General features: G+C 22.8%; 2 protein-coding genes across 5 annotated transcripts in view; one reads left to right on the forward strand and one right to left on the reverse strand.

Annotated features, from left to right (window-relative positions):
- Positions 1 to 209: 209 nt before the first annotated feature.
- On the reverse strand, positions 210 to 5,644 carry LOC113552615 (TRAF3-interacting protein 1). 2 transcript variants are annotated; one of them, XM_026955468.1, is made up of 11 exons: positions 5,349 to 5,644; positions 5,030 to 5,173; positions 3,729 to 3,865; positions 3,175 to 3,292; positions 2,928 to 3,040; positions 1,710 to 2,017; positions 1,448 to 1,648; positions 1,257 to 1,380; positions 1,100 to 1,186; positions 802 to 1,013; positions 210 to 734 (listed from the first exon to the last, which is right to left on the reverse strand). In XM_026955468.1, the coding sequence occupies exons 2-11, from the start codon at positions 5,049 to 5,051 to the stop codon at positions 572 to 574; spliced, it is 1,485 nt and encodes a 494-aa protein (XP_026811269.1). In that variant the 5' UTR covers positions 5,052 to 5,173; positions 5,349 to 5,644; the 3' UTR covers positions 210 to 571. The 2 variants fall into 2 exon arrangements, with proteins under 2 accessions (XP_026811269.1, XP_026811275.1); XM_026955474.1 differs by lacking the exons at positions 3,729 to 3,865; positions 5,349 to 5,644 and having other exon boundaries at positions 5,030 to 5,165.
- A 154-nt stretch (positions 5,645 to 5,798) lies between these two features.
- Positions 5,799 to 18,555, forward strand: part of LOC113552593 (segmentation protein cap'n'collar) — an 87,155-nt gene continuing 74,398 nt past the window's right edge. Inside the window, exons 1-2 of one of the 3 annotated variants that reach the window (XM_026955461.1) lie at positions 5,799 to 6,135; positions 13,768 to 14,253. In XM_026955461.1, the coding sequence (XP_026811262.1) occupies positions 13,786 to 14,253 (468 nt within the window). In that variant the 5' untranslated portion in view covers positions 5,799 to 6,135; positions 13,768 to 13,785. Of the gene's footprint in view, positions 6,136 to 8,498; positions 8,641 to 12,621; positions 12,809 to 13,767; positions 14,254 to 18,555 lie in introns of those variants that run through there. The other 2 variants (XM_026955449.1, XM_026955455.1) reach the window with 2 other exon arrangements.

An 18,555-nucleotide genomic window follows, 5' to 3' on the forward strand; every position in this document is an offset into this window, starting at 1 on the left:
TTATTGTTAATTAAATTATTTATATGTTGCATATGTGTACATTTTATTCTATTCTGCCAGATATATTTAGACAAGTATCAGTATTTCTCTAATTACCAGTGTGACTAAGCTAAACGGTCAGCATTAAATATTATATTATACAAAAAGCAAATTTAAATGTGTACTTTAGGAGCTATTGAATAGGTAGTTACAGTGGCAAAAAAATAATATTTTAGTGTCTTTTTATTACATTTTTATTGAGTGTAAGAAAAAAAAAATAATCAAGATTTTTATAGAAGAAATCTAAGAGTATCAATACGTATCAATACAAAAAACAAACAATCAAAAGGACAAGATATATGATATGCTATATCCCAGCGATACATCAGATTCAGGCCTAGATACAAGTCCGTAGAAAACTTGTGTTTTGATACATATCAATTTTTTTTTTTAAATCTTATAACGTTTAATGTGAGATCAAAATATTTCAGTGATTAACTAAGTAGTACATTTTTTAGCTAACTAGATAATAAATAACAATAAAGCCATAAATTTATTATTCCCTAAGTTTAAAAAAAACAATTTTATTTAATTACTTTTTTAACATAAACCTTTCTGAAACTAAATAGTTAATATGAGATTTGTTTTTCATAATGTTTGCTTTACAGTAATCCATCATTTCCAATTCATCTTTAACTTCAGTATTCAGTTTTTCCAATAAGATAACCATTGGCTTAATTTTTTCTTCAGCTATTCTGTTATAATGATATTCAATCAGTTAATAATAATAAAATTAATTTTTAAATTTACTGTTTAGTTTACCGCTGTTGTATATCAAGCTTTTCATTAGTTTTTTCAGTAAAATTTTTCCAGTAGTTCAATTCTCGATTCATTTGATCAATATTTTCTTGCATATTGTTGATAAGTTTACTTAATGGATTTGCAGATTTTGTTATGTCTTGAATAAATTGCCTGATTGTATCCATTTCTTTAGTTAACATCTCTTGATCCTTAGCACTTTTTCCTTCCCATTCCTAAAATAAAAAAGTTAAAATGATTTTTTTTTATGTATAAGAACATGAAAAAAGAATTATGTTATAATTTTAAAATTTTAACTTACTATTTTTGAAGAGTCTGTCTTTTTTTTAGTATTAAATTCTATTTGTGTTTGAAGTATTTGTGATACAAGATGCCCTTGTCCATCTTCCTAAATGCAGTATAAATTCAAGTATTTTTAGAAAATTTATTTGCCATAATTATAAAAATAGTCATGTTACCTGGGTATAAGAATCATAATTTGACTTATTATCGTTTAGTACTTCAATTGTAACAATATTATCATCAATGTCATTTATTTTATCATCGTTTTTTGAAAAAAAATTGTCTGAATGTTTGGGAATCCTAAAATGTAATAAAAGTTCTTCATTACAATAAACTATATTTAACTAATTTAAATGTAATTATTTACTCTGCATATGTATTTGATTGAGGACGACGATTTGGTGCTGGTGGTCTTGAGCTTTTGGGCCTTAATGGTTTACTAATATCATGCGTTTCACTTAATTTCCGAAGTGAATTCTCTTCTGAGTTAGTTTTTTCTAATGATTCAGTATTTTTTTTTTCTAATTTAGATTTGAATGTTGATTGTAATTTGTTTTCATTGAGTTCTCTAAATCATACATTAATATTATAATAGCTAGATAAATATAATGTAAAGGTTTCTAAATTACTCAGTTTTAATAGAACTATCCACAATATTCTTTATTTCTTCATCAACTGGTTTTACAGTGAATTCTCCAACAGGTTTTGTTGTTGTATCCATCTCTATAATAATGGATTCATCGTTTTTAACTACTGATGATTCCATACTATCAGATTTTTGTATTTTTTTTTGGGAACCATGATCAATATTTTCTTTAACTTTTTTTTCTATTGATTTGGTTTTTTCTGACAGTTTTATTTTATTTTGATTAATTTTTGTAGTTTCTGGTTTTTTAGTTTTTGTATTAGTAGAACTTTGTTCCTTAACTTCTTTATTCTAGATATAAAAATATGTTATGGTAGGTAATAATAGTTATTATAGTTATAATCATAGGCTCAACTAGGAGAAGAAAGTTATTACAAGAAGTTATTACCACTAAACGTTAAAGATTCTAGCTTCTGACTTTTTCACTGGTTAGTGATTAAGGTACTTTCCTATTATACAAGACTACTTTGTTCTTTGACAACATCACAATTCTGTTATATGAGACCTCGACTATTTTTGTGACTACCACCCAAGACTATCTATGTTATTGCGACTACCACAATTATCTGAACAATATCTATGCCCTGTGTTTTAGTGTCGTAATTCACAATTGTTATATCTATTATATTATTATAAATATACATCTATCATTAAATATATTATTAGTTTTTGTAATCTGATGTTTCTCAGGTGACACAAAGTAGACTGTTTTGCAGTAATTTCACAGTAGTCTAGTCTAATGAAAGTTGTGGTGTTTGCCGTTTAATTAATTTTGATATGGACGTGTGGTCTCTATCTAACCGTATACTAAGTGTGGCGTGCGTCGTGTAAAATATATTATAAATGATTACTGGGTATTTAAATATTTTCTTTATTTCTCTTTTTTTATATATATAATTTGAATGTGACCATCTCCACAATATCTATAGATTAAAAAAAATATATCAGAGAATTAAATATGATTAAATTGTTAAGAGGACGTTGTACATGCAAATGCAATATCCTCTTAATAAAAATAAAAATAAAGTAGTCTGTAATAATAAAAAAGTGACAAATTTTGGTAGTCTTATTTTATTTTGTAGTGGTAGTCTCGTATAACAGGAAAGTACTGTGATTAATATCCCAATGTCTATAATACTAGAATACCAAAAAATATTTGTCTAGTTGCGCCGATAATTATTAATAAAAAGATTTATTTTACTTTTGTTTCTATTCCAAAAACAATTGCTATTAGTAACTCTAAAGTCTTTGTTACTTCAAGTCCTGCAACAATTTTAGAGGGTCTTGCTGATATTGTTTTATTTGTTGTTGATTCTGAAAGCAATGTGAAAAGATGTTCAAAACTCAAAAGTATTTTTAAAATATTAAGTAGGTTTTAATGTAATTACTATATGGTACCCAAATTTGATGAAATTACTTAAAATTTTAATTTTTCTTATATAACTTACGGATGGCAGTTATAAGTTTTTCTAAAAATTTGATCTTAGTTTCTTTTGTAGTAACATTTGTAGATATCATTTCTTCATCAGTAAAAACACCTGTTAAATAACCAGTGCTCTGGATGACCTAAAAAATTAAAACAATCTATTAAGATTTTTAATATATTTCAAATTTGTCAATAATGGTCATTAAATTATTATATCAAAAAAAAATGCATTATGTATTGTATACGTAGTTTTAATTTCCATAACACTAAATATTAGTAATGAAAGAAGTAGAATAATAACAAAGCATTATACAAAATTTGTAATCTAAAAAATTATATTTAAAATAATATATATAAAAAAAGAAAAATTGTTACCATTCAAATTATAAGTGGTTAATATATTATATAAATTATGAATAATTTATTATCCTAAATTAATAAAAAATGCTTAATAGAATCCATTGATATTAAACAATTCCTAACTCATAAAAAGCATGAATAATGTCTTAAATCAAGTATATCAATGTTGATCATTTTTTTTTGTTAATTATACTAATTTTAATAACTAATACTTACATTTGTTACGATATCATGAAGAAATTTGAATGGCGGTTTATTTAGCAGTTTTTCTGTTAGCTGTGGCTTATTAATATATTTAGATAGAGATAATTGTACTTGTTTAACAAGTTCTTTGTTTATAGAATCAGTCATATCTAATAATTATTAATATGTATGTGTCTTTTAAAATTGCAAACTGCTGAATTTAAATACTAATTTTACATGTAATATTAAAACTTAAAAATAAAATCCTATAATTATTGTAATAATTGAAAATTTTTTTATAAAATAATAAATGATAGTTTGAATTAATATTTAATACTTCATAGCATAGGTCTATGCTTTATAGGGATTTTTAATTGATAAAATAATAATAATATTATACTTGAAAATTTGATAAGGATAAGTTTATTTATTGATAAAACTGTTATGACAGGGGGTGTGATAATAATAAAAATACTAAGTACTTAAGTACCAAGTTAATTATGGTAGAATAGGTGGCTATGTAGCCTGTGTAATTTGTAGTATTTTTATAGATTTTTATAGATTTATAATTATTTTTATTAAATCATAAATCAGTTTTAATATTTTATGAGATTCATACAATATAATAAATTATAACCATAAATAAATCACAGAAAATGTATAGAACATGAATATAATATAATAATGTAGGTACAGTAATAATTGTGTGCTATTAAAATATATGTTATGATTTAAAAATGATAAATAATTATTATATAACATTAAAATATTATTGTCTTTCCTTTTTAAATTGCTTTAACATTTTACTGAACATATCTCTAACTGATCTTTGAGTTGAAACCAATGATTTCCTTCTGTCAATCTGGCTCTTGTCCTTGTTATTAATTTTACGAATAAATATTTTTACTGTTTTCTTTGATGTAACAATAGAATTTTTCATTTTTTTATCACATTTATCAGAATTATTAGTTACTACAATATTGGAATGATCTATATTTTTACAATTGTTATTATTTTTTTTCTTTCTCTTACGTTTCTTCCTAGATTTTTTTGGTATTTCAATTTGATCATTATTATTTTCTTGTTCTTTACTCAGATTATATTCATGTATATTAACCATCTCCCTATTTTGCTGGTTGATATTTTCAGAATTATTTATTATATCATTTTGTACTTCATAAATTATTTCTTCAGAATGTTTATCAATTATCAATGGTTTATTTATTTCTATATTGTTCATTAAATTATGTCTCTTTAACGCTTTGCAAAAATTCATTAGTGAACATGGTTTATAGTCCGTAAAAGATTTTTTATACTGATCAGTTATACTTAACCGGTATTTATAATATTCTTCATTGGTAATCAAGTTGTGATTAAGAGCATATGTTAAATGATTAAGTTGTAGATGAACTGCATGGAGATCAATAATACCTTGATCATATATATTTTTCCAGTATTCAAAGCTTTTGCCCACAATACTGTAAATATAATATAGATAGAATTACATAAATATATACCTATTAATGAATGTGTATATTAATATACTATATAGTACATTGATCTATTAACTTAATAAGTCAATAATATAGTATAATAGTATGTATATATTATAAATACATTATTTGGATATATTATACATAATGTGTATATTACCTTTCGCTATGACATAACTTGTCCATAATGCTAATACTGTAGTTGATATACAATAATTAAAATTATTTTGAATAGTATTTTTAATAATTAATAGTATACATAAAAAACATGAAAAATTGATTTAAGTTATCAACATTTTAAAACAGAAACAATTTAAATAACCCATTTCTAGATGGGTAATAGCTATTATATGTTGCCCATGACAAAGATTGGTATTTACTATTTAAAATTTTAAAATCGAAATCATAATTATTCTTAAAAGGTATTGTGAATTGTATTAACGAAAATTCAATAACTCAGCAATTCGGTGATTTTAAATTAAAACACTAAAGTAGTGATAGAAACAAAAATAATATGATAAGATCTGATTATAAAGATAATGTACAACGGTCTTTATCATTTGATAACACCCTTCTTCTTTTTCTTATTCTCTTTTTTTACGAAATTGGATTTTCCGCGTTATCTGTTGTGGTCATTTTTCGCTTGGATCTATTAGGTGTGACGATTTTTTAAATATTTTTGCGGTATTGAGCTTGCTGCTGTGTTTCCACTTGTTTCTCGTAATTATTTCCTATTAATTTCGTTATTTCGTGTGTTAGACTTATCGTGTTGAAACAAAAGATGTTTGTGTGAACTATACCGTTGTAATGGATTTGTTTTCGGCCGAAGTTAACGCTGTTGTTGTGCGTAATCGTCTTCGACGTAGTGTCTCAAATTAAAATTACTACCTACTCACTTGTTGTCATGAAGCTTTATTTTATGGGACAATTTTAACTTTCATCCTAAGGTATTGCAAGAGATTCATTAAATATACATTTTTAATTTTATTATTAGATTTAATATAAAACTAAATATCCATCTACTGGTTGAATAATATAAAATACTTATTGATATATTATGTATAATTGATGTAGCATGATACTTTTTTGCTTTATTAATAATATTCTTGTAAATAAATTTAAATTGGAGTAGCTTGTTTAGAAATGATATTATTTTAATATTTTACCATGGAATTTTATTATTTAGTTTATTTAGTGTTCGTGTTTTATTGAGAAATTAAATTAGGTATACATTTTTTTTTTAGCTGTTTTTATTCAGGCACAGTAAAATTGATTCATGTATCTAATTGTTATTTTTTTAATACTTGCATAAAGTCTATTTTATTTTTGATCTTATTCGGTAATTATCCCAATAATTATTGACTTGCAAAGTTTTTGTTTTATGCTGTTGTTTAATTACTGAATTATTTTAAAACTAGATTTAATTAAATAAAGAAACTATTTCCTTAAAAATTATACTTGTGCTATTAATGTTATAGTATATTGAACTTCATAATATGTGTCATGATCAAAGAAACATCATAGAAGTTTAAAGATAATGTTGTTTTTAAATATTATATTTAATTCCTATTTAAGGAATGATTTTGAAGTACACATTGAACACCATGCTATATTACTAGTATTTGCACAGCATCAGAATACCTATAAAAATATTTTTCCGAACATCATTGGTCGCACCTTGTTATGATCTATATACTTTATGCCATATGATTGCAGGTTGATATAATATTATACATTTGTAAATGAGAATATTTAATGTGGTATTGGATTAATATTGAGTATTCTTTGATGATAGGGTAGTGGACAACATTTTGTTTTGCACGATTTACTAGACTACTTAAACAGATTCTGACACTTAAAAATTGTTCAAATGTGACTATATAATAAATAAAATAAGATGAAATTAATTTATAGAATGATAATGTAAATAGAAGGTGGTGGTCTTATAGGAAAAACAGTTATGCTACCACTGATGTATTAATTACATTTTATTTGGTAGATACGTCATATTATTATGTACTGAAGTTAAGTTAGGTATTAATTTATAATTTCTATATATGTATATAGTATACCTAAAAGTTTATGTCCTTATACACAAACTTATTATAAATTATGAAATATCTCAATTAAATAAAATATTAATTATTTAAAATGTTATTTACTATAGATTCAAATTCAAATCAATAAATTCATAAACAACTTGTTTCAATAGGTACTCAAATGTCGTCATTCATTTTTAATTTGTAGCCAGCACTACACATTTCCTGCTTAACAAATACAATGACCTGTTAAATTAGGTTACATAATAATCAAAACATATTTGTTGTTTTGTTACCATGTTAATATTATTATTTTAGCATTAGTCGTTAGACTAGGTTTGTTTAGAACATTGTACATTTTTTAAAATGGTATCTTATCAATGTATCTCATAAATACAACACTATTTATGAAAAATAAAATCTGTAGTTCTCAATAATTTAGTATCTAGGTTCTTAATACTTAATCCTTATGTTTATAATATACTTACAGGTGTTAAATGCTTCATACTTTATTGCATATTAATATACATTTCGAGGAAAATATAAAGTATTTAGTTATTATGAATTAAAAATTATTAACAATAATCAAACGTTTATGCAATCAATTAAATAGTGATTTAACATTAATAAATTCATTTTAATTAAATTATAATTTAACCATAGCAGTATCTTTTAAGTCAATATTCAACATTTTTTCTGTTTTAGTAATCTATTAATTCCTGCTATGTAGTTTCTTATTAGTATGACCTATACTTTTAACTTCATTGTTTTTCTTAATTTGTGCCTATACCTAAATGTATTACTTAATTTATATAATTTATTGTTCATTGTTAATTTTTTATATAATAATAAAACTTAATATATTAAATTAAAAAAAAAAATTAATGAATTAAGTATTATTTATGGTTGTATATTTTAATTATTTTGACTTTGATTTATACTAATATTATCAAGACATTTTTATGTCCATTTTTTTTCTGATAGGTTTGTGTACAAGAAAATGATGTACCTATTTTTAAATTTAATTATCTTAAGAGGACATTATATTTGTATGTGTCTTTATCTTAATAATGCATATCATACCAAACTCTTAAGTTCAATAGTTCCAATGCTGTATTGCTAGTTTATATATTAGAGTGAATTATACTATTATGCTCTTTTATTGAATTTGTATTTATATTTTTTAAGTGAGTTATGAGTAGGTATATTTAATATTAATATTTTTAAGCACTCATAACTTGCTTAAAAATTAAAATATTGTAAAACAATAATGAGACAATATAGAAATGTTATGACTCTTCATTTTGATATTAGATTAATTTATTTGAATATTTAAGCTAACAACACAACATTGGATTTGCTGATCATAGAGTTGCTATGTTGTCCATTTATAAGCAGATACAAAATATACGAGTATGACATTTTATTTGTTTTTGAAATAATTTTAATTTACTTTTAAACATACAACTGAAATCAAGTCTTTGTAACTAATAACTAAATAGTAAGTAGATAATTGATTTTAATTATTTTAATCCATACATTATTTATATTAACTATTTACTATTGTCTTTTTTAACTGATATTATCTATGAAATCTAATTTATTTTAGTCGAATTCAGCAAACAAGTTTAAATGGCTTATAGAAATTATGATTAATTAGATAATTCATTTTTTTTAATTTTCTTAAAAACTGGATATTAACTTTAATTATCATTATAAATGTATATGTTTCATAATAACTAATAACATTAAGCTATTTATGCCTGATTAATAATTTTTAGTTGGTAACTATAATTTTTAAGCACAGACTAATTTCTTTTATTTGAATTTTAAAATATTAATCTTGACCAAGTAATTTTATTTGTTTTATTAAACAAAGATAAATGTTATTATTAAACAGTAATTGAGGCTTAATAGTGGGTTATTATTTAATTATTAATCAGTACTACTTATGTCATGTTTATAAGTACTTATAACTTATACACTTGATTTATGTATTCATGTTTAAAAATAACAAGTAATAGTTAAAATTGTTACTGTCTACTCATTTTTTATATTAATTGAATCTATATTGAGACCCAGCATGTTATGTTTTGAAATAAATGTTTCTAACATACTGTGTATATCTACCAACATTTTTTTAATAAATTGTTTTGTTTCAAAATGTATTTTATTATAATAAAACATAAATGAAAATTAAAAATAATATTTTTTGTTGAATATAATATAATTGTAAATATTAATCAAGATTTAGAATTAGATTTGCAGTTTTATATAGTAAAAAATATGTTTTTTAAATAAGTACTTAGAATATAATAAACGCAGATTTTTCAAGTACTATATAAGAGTGAAACATATATATATATATATTAATATTTTAAATATATCTATTAAATGAAAATGTCATAACAAAAATATTGACAAGTTTACCGCTATGATAGAAAAATTTAGTAGACAGTTCTATTGTAGATAAAATCTTAGTTTTTATTTTATTTTATTTAGATTTTTAGAAATGTTTTTAGTAATAATAATTAAAATAAATTAATATAATTATATAATAAAATATGAGTAAACAAAATGTTGTTTAGACTTTGTTAATATATAAGTTTATGCATTTAATATTTGTGTAATTCATATATTGTGCCAAGTTACTGAACTGTATTGAACAATGAACTTAAATTTCATGTAAATGTTTCTTCTTCAATGTTGTAGGTATAACACAACCAGTATTTGTTAATAGTTAACATAATATATTACAACAATCATTTGTAGACTATGGTCTTTGACTTGTTTTAATAATGTATAAAATATACCAAACAATAAAATATTAATACCCATGATGTATAATAACCTATTTTAGTTATTTTAAGCTTGCAAAACAAGAAAATTCTCTGTTATTTAACTTTATGTGTATTTTTTGTAACTCATTATTGAATAGGTCACTCTAAAGAATATGTTTTATCTGAATTAATTTATATAATATTGTAATTGTACAAAATGATTCTAAGAAATGTTTATAAATAGCTTAAGTGGGATCAAAATATTTTGAAAATTTTACCATATTCTTTTTTATAAAATGTTAATTTAAATATTTTGTAAAAATTTTAAGTCCTTATGGTTATTAAAAACAAAAAATAAAATAAAATTGATGTTAAAAACTGGTGTTGTATAAATATATTTTCCTGTTTTCTGATATTTTTTGTTTCAGTTTTTCCGGATTTATGTAGGTAGAGAGTAGTTTTTATTCCTGAACAACTATTGATATTAATTTGATTTAATTTTTATTATCTTTGATAATTTGGGAACCTCTGAGGTTACTTTATTTTTATACTCCTATATAATGTAATATGGTTTATACTGTTTATAGCATAAACTTGATAACAATGATATATTCTTAGACCATAAAGAGGCTATGATAGTATGATCATTATATCTTTTGTTATTTTTAGTACCTACCCAATTTTAGTTGTTATAATGTTAGTATAATCAACAAGGTAGATATAATGTTATTAATTGGAAAATCATGAAATAAACTGTAAAACAATAAACTAGCATATTATATAAAACTTTTTACATTTTGGACAATTTTTGAAAATTTGATAGTTGTTTGATTAAAACACCCAATTTCAAAATATTTTTTAAAAATAAAATTCAGTTGTAAAATGTTTTAACTATAGGTACCTTTAACAACAAAATCTTTTTTTACACGTATATTTTAAATTGTTAAGTGTTATGTTGACCGTAGATATATGTATAGTACCATAAGTAAAATAAATAAAAAATAAGTTATAAAAAGCTCATTATAAAAATTAATAAATTACGTGTACTGGTATACTGTGTAATGATTTTGAATATTTTAATCAATATACAAAAGTAATGAGTTTACAAACTTTGTTTTATACCTATATTATAGAGGCTATATGTGGAAACTAGGTTTATAATCGTATACTAATATACTATTATGTAATTAATCATAGGTTTAATTCTCTGTTTAGTTGAAAAACAAGGATTAGGTAATTTAAATTATTGAACTCGTTTAAATATTTTTAAAGAATTCAGATGAAATTATTATAAAATAAATAATTAAACCAGCATTACCTGTGATACTAGAATCTGGGGTTTATATAACATACGAAGTTGTTTAGTGTCGTCTTTATTCAGATTTTATATCAATTATTTTTTCAAGTTAATATTTTAATTCTGAAAATCTTCAACAATTCAACATTATAATTGATTTTAGTTATACGATTACTTGTTTATATCAAGTTATTGAACTGGAATGAATTACGTTGTGGTGTTCATTTAACGATTTAAAAACTGCGTCAATACTTAATACTACAGACTATAAAGTATAGGTACTATTATTTAACATTATCCCGTTGGGGGGCTTTGATCAGCCATTAGGTATTTAGATAAATTATAAGTAAGACGTTAGTTCATTATAATAATATACTCGTATATGTGTTCAGTACTTATGAGTACGAGTGTTAAATATTTCTAAAAATAAATTAAAATAGATATTTTTTGAATAATGGTCAATTACAGTTGAATGCGTAAAATCCGTATGTGTTGTCTGTCTTATACGCATAACATAGCAAATCTTTTTACCGCAAATTAATTATAGTTTATTTATATCTATAGTTAATATTACAGCAAATTTACTTGCTGTCTAATTTGTAGGAAGAAATTTAAAACAATTAAATAATTATTTTTATTTTTCGTATTCATTATTAATTGTTATTTTTTACTTATTTAATCAGTTATCTTGATTTAGAGATTTTCGGTTGGTATTGAGGCAGGTATCGTAAAAATAAAAAACTTAGTTATACTCATTAGTCATACATATATAAATTTACTCTTTGAGTTAAGATCCTAACATTCTGTATATTAAGTATTTTAAAATTATTTATTCATTAAAATTGATATATTTTAAATAAAATATATCCAAGTATAAATAGAATGTTTATCTTTTTTTTCTTAATTTAAATTATTATAGTAGATTTGTCATAAATTTCGCATTACAGATATTGAACAAAGTGATTTTATTTTTAAATAAATTCATAAAATCATAATAAATACAAAATATAATAAATTTACATATATTTGTTGGCACAGAAAGTTTTAAAAGTTCTTTTTAAATAATTGACTAAATTTCCTATTCCTATAAATACATTACCCATGACCTGAAAATTTGAAAATTTTATATTGTTTTGTCTCTTTTCTAGATCAACGAACTTGTGATCATCACTAATGTAAATTTTTCTCACGCAATTAATAACACACACACTTATGGGACTTTTGCCAAAATTGTGTACGTCGTTCTCTTAAAATGTACTTTGTTGCAACGGCTAATTTGAAAACAATCGTTGTTAGACTTCTTTCTGTTACACTTTCTTTTTATTCGATATAAAATATAATGTTTTAAAAAAATAACTCCTTATTTGTCGGTTTACTATTTTATGTTTATTTATTTTCACAACGCTCCAGCTACTAGACCATCAATACCTTATAACAGTGTTGTACTATTAAGGTATACGATTTTATCAAGGACATCTGTGTTGTTAAACCTGATTTAAAAATGGTTAGTACGAATCACTTTTTAAAATAAGCGTATTATAACATGATATACATTAAATAAAATGGTTTATTTTATATTTTATGATTTTCAATATCAATAAAATAGTATAAAATTAAATATAAAATAATTATATTTTTAGCATATTAATTAGGTTATGATAATAGTTTCACTTGTGTATTTAAAATCTATTATACTGAAGATAAAATTTACTAAAATAGAAATCATTTAAGAATTGATTAATTTTTACAGTCTGTATATTTTTAAAGAAAACAATTCGTAATTTGTTTATTGGCTGTTGTTTAAGTATATAAAATATTTTTACTTATATCAGAAATATAACGCAAATTATATTTCATAAATTATTGAAACTGATGACGAAATAATAATACTAATAAGTAATAACCCTCAAAATATGTCTCACGAGCTTCGAGCAATTCTAGCTGCATAAGGAGTGAAACACAACCGGTTGAGTCATTGAAGGTTTATTCAACTTTCAAGGTGCGTGAGCAAATTCAAAATTGCCTTATATGTTTTTTTTATTTAATTAACTGTATTTATATTTTCTTTTCATTTTTGTATTATTGAATATTATTGGGGTAAAGTAAGTTAATAGTTAATTTATCATTTAAAGTTGTAATGTTATATTTTGCTTAATTAAATTCAATTGATGTTCATTATTGAAACTTTAGGTATGTTGTTTATTATAAAATAACTTTAAAAAAAAAAAAAATTCAATATATATTATATTAGGTCTACCAATAATATGTTACCAATAATATTAGTTGTATAGTGTATGTTGTTATGTATCAGTCTTAATACAATTATGTTTGTATTAGTTAACTATGTAGTATGTATATTATATTTATTATGTTATAAAGATTTTTTTTTTATAAAAATGTAAATATTATTTTAGGCTATATTATGTCGTATATTTTTAACTCTTAATTTTTATCTGTTGGCAGAGACATAAGAAAAAAATCATGTTGCGAATTAAAAAAGGATTTTCGGAGCAGTTGCTCCAGATGGCATTGCTGTTAAGTCTTATAGGCTACGATCGTCTGTGGCCAACATTTGGGATATGGCCTTCGGCACCTTCGGCCGAAATAGAAGTAGGGCCTTTGGATCAATGGGGCGACGACAGCTATTCAAATGGCTTTGGTCCACTAACGCAAATTCACCCCAAAAGTGTTGATCGATATTTGGATCGACAATGGCTGTTAAACGAATTGTTATCGTTGGGTAGATATGGCGATCGATATCCATCAAATATAGAGGCATATTTGCTTAATGTGGACGGCGACGAGAATGGCAGAGACGATCAGCAGCAGCAAGACTCGGGCGGTCAAGTTGTAAAAACTGAACCTAAAGAAAACGATAATGAAGACGATGATGTGGATAGAGTATTTGACACAGATATTGTTGAAGATGTTTTTATGCTTGCGCCAGAGGTGAGTTTTTTATTTGTTCAATATTTATTTGTTAAATGTGCAGTCAATGCACAGTTTGTAGCTAGGTATATCCAAATTAGGTGTGTAGATATACAGGTACAACTCTTTACCTGTGACTACTTATGACTATATTATATTACTCTTGTGTGGTTGTGTTTTACTTCTCTTTTTTTATCATTCAGTAAATATATTTAATATATATTGTTTACTATATTCGAAAGCTTCATTAAAATTACCGATTATATTATCATATTTGTAATTAGTAATTTGTATTCTTTATATTTTATTAAATTGTATTAGCGGATTAATTCAAATTCTGTTGTTTGGATTTTTTTAGTATAGTTAAAAACCATATTTTTAGATACTTAAATTTATTACATTTTTAAAGGAGTGCCATTTCACAGTAAAAACATCTTTGTTTGTATGATGTAAACTTTCCTTTTTTTGTTAAATACGTGTAATTTTCCGAAAACTGTGATGCATTTAGATCAAAATTTGAACAAAAGATTTGTATGAGATTAAAATTATATAGATACTAAGGATAGTAATTCTTAATAATCATTTTACATCAAATATAAAATATTTATAATATTCAATGTTGTAATAATTATACATTAATAATTTTTATAAACTTAAAATGCTAAAATATTCGTATTAATATTAGTTTTTTTTTTTAATATGCATTATCCTTAGTATATTAAGTTTAATAATTTCAAAATTACTCGTTCTAATTGTAATTTATACATAAACATTTACTCAAAAATAACCAGTTTAATAATTTACAGTAAAAAAGATTAATTCTTATTTAAAAATAAGAAGTTTGTATCAACTTAGGACAATCCTTCAATGGTGTAAAAATTTAAGTATTTAAGAATACGGTTTTTAGATATACTTAAAAATACCAAAAATCATATTTTGAATAAATGTATAAAATAATTGTTGTCAGCTAGTATATTTTAATTTATAACGTTTTAAGTTGTCGAGAGAGCATTTAAAAATGATTAAAAATTTGACATTATTTTTTTTTTTTAATATTATATTTGTACATTATTCAAATAAGACAATTATATACCTAATATACAAAAAAGAATACATATATAAAAAAATAAAATATAAAAATAAAAATGTATGATTTAAATATTTTCAAGAAATACAGCAATTTAAATTGTATGTTTTAGATCGTTATAATATAATATATTATTATTCAATTCAATTTTTTTTCATCTATTTAATTATCTAATTTTTAGTAACGAAAAATGACAAATATTTTAAAAAGTTGGACTAGGTTTATATTCTATAGATCGTAGGTAAATATTATATCATCTCAGCGCCAGGATAATAATATATTATTCGTAGTAAATTAAAATAAAACTATTATGATCATTGATCAAAATAATAATAATGATAATAATGGAACTTTATTACTATTCTATAAAAAGTATACATTTTTTTTTAATTTGTACGCTTATGAATAATTATTTTAAAAATATATTGAATATAACAATTAATATAGGTAATTTAAGTAACCTTGTGTTAAATTGGCAAGTTTGTTTACTTCAAACTATAATACAACTATAAATTCTATTAAAAGAAATCTAAAAATATGATCCTCCATGATATTAAAATAATTCTTCGTAATTCATATTTAAAATCTTCGTAAGACAATTAGATTGGCTAATATTATGTACAAGTGATTCATGTTGATGAGAAGATTGAAAAAATACTTAATTTGATCGCGTTTAGTTAAATATATACATATGATATATGAATATATAAATATTTATATTCAAATATTTTCAAACTGTTCTGGTGTCTTAAACAATTTAATTAGATATTTTTTTTTATATTATTGCTCTTTTATAATATGTTTAAAAGAAAAGTTTCTATTAAGCGTATAATGTTTTAGAACAAAACTAACTAAAATAAATAGTGAAACCTGTAAGACAAAAAAATATTACTTACTATAAAAGAGAGGGGCATTTTGTAGAAATACGTTTTTATGAACGTAGGCTCTATTGGCCATGGTGATCTTCCTTGTTTTGTTTGCAACTGGCTTCACATATTGCATACACATGTTATTTATATAGTGAGTTGTACCTATAATAAAATACCAAAATTTTTTTCAAAATCATATATATTTATACTTATTATAATATTATCGTTGTGGTTATTTTTTTTTGTCATAAGTTAAGCACCTATACCAGGTGTACACTGTTCATACTACATACTTTACATACCTACTATCTTTAGTTTACAGGTTATTAGTTTATTACATATACAATGATTTATAATAATTATAATTCATATATGGTTGAATTAAATGACATAAAAGACAAGAAAATGATTAAAAAAAATACTATTTAATGCATTAATAATAATATTTCACAACTTCAAATAATGCTTTTAAAAAATTGTTTTTAATATATAGTTGGTGTTAAATAAAAATGTATTTGCATTATTTTAATTTAAGTAATTTTACATTATTTTGATTTATTCAAGTTGTAAATAAAACGATACACACACACACACACACACACACACACACATATTTGCATGTGTGTGACGAAAATGTTATTTTTTAGACTATTGTGACTATAATTTAAAAATGATCCAAGAATTACAGAAAAAAATGTTCTAAAAATATAAAATTTAAGATAATGTAAAATAAAAGTTTCGTCTTAAATTCTTTAATACGTGAAACGAACTTTGTGCTTGTAAAGAAGCAATGTTTTGGTATTAATTAATTGCATTTATAAAGTTATACGTATAACTAATTATTGACCAATCGGTTGTTCGGCTGTTTCTAAATATGTTATTGTAATAAACAATTTAGATTATGTTAAAATGTGAAATAATGAAAAATAATGAAGGTTTTACAATACCGGAATGACTTTAATTATTGATTAAATAACCGATAAACTGCAAGTTAACAATTTTTAATAAAAGATAGAAGGAGAGTGATCTCGTGCTTAGTAAATCATCCTGTAAATATTCATTATAAGTTGTGATAATTATGTTAATGAATCAATTTTACAATAAATTATAATTCAGATATTATTTTAATTTCATTTATGACTTATCATTCTTTTCTTCAGTCCAATATAATATTCAGTAGGTAAGTGATTTATTTCAATTGATTTATTCCTCCCTGTATGATGTATCATTATGTTTTAAAGTTATAAAAGTTGATATTTCATATTTTTATTTTGTTGAGTATATTATATTATTTTATGATTAACTGAAAAAAGATTTTGTAATTATAGCGGCGTAAATTAAAATAAAACAAACGCATTAGTTGCACATAAATTCAAGATTGCTTTTATTAAAACATAATATATTATGTGTATTATTAAGAAATAAGAAATAAGGTATAATATATTATTATGATTTTCAATAACAATATTAGATGACAAAGAATAATTTGTAATAAAATTGGAATATTTTTATTTTTTAGTAGCTTTTCTTTGGAGTACTTATACATTTTTAACTAACCAAAAAACAATAACAATTATTATTTATAAATAAAAATATCTTAAAGTGCTACTATCATCGATGAAGTCATCGTTTGTAATCTTCGAATTTTTTTTTTATTACATTTGAATAGAAGTAATACGTAATGCTGCTATCTTTAGTATACAGTTCACAACTAATATTACGTAGTATTTGATATACTCTACTAGATAGCGCTGCCAATAATATTTAATAATATAATCTTCATATTCCTACCAGTTGTTTCAGTCTAACCATAGACAAGGTCTATGGGTCTAACAAACACATTTAATTGAATTATTTTTAACATTAGAGTAAACGTATGTATCATAAACTGTATTTAAAGATTTACGAATATAATTATACTTATCTTTATATTCACAATGTTCAAAATATTTATTTTAATATTTTCACTAGTAATAATATATAATTATTATTAGAACTGTGATTTGAATGTAATAAAAAAACTTAAAAAAACCTGCAAAAATTCCCCTAAGAATCTTAAAATTAATTAAAATCTTAAAAATTCAGTTTTAAATTAATTATAAACACATAATATATATACACGATCTAGTACGATATAAGGTACTAAAAGTATAGTAATAATGAAACATATTTTAAAAATTTGAAATCTCGAGAGTAAAATATTTTAAACTAAAGATTTTATTAATATAGTATGTACTGTACGTACATGTAAAACTTTTAGATACATGTAAGACAAAAACTAAATAATAACTCATAAAGTGTGTATAAAAAATAATAAATACAATTTTAAATAAATATTTTGCTAATCTAAAAAAAAAGCTGTAAGTA

The sequence above is a fragment of the Rhopalosiphum maidis genome, chromosome 4, assembly GCF_003676215.2.
Source record: "Rhopalosiphum maidis isolate BTI-1 chromosome 4, ASM367621v3, whole genome shotgun sequence".
NCBI classification, from domain to species: Eukaryota; Metazoa; Arthropoda; class Insecta; order Hemiptera; family Aphididae; genus Rhopalosiphum; species Rhopalosiphum maidis.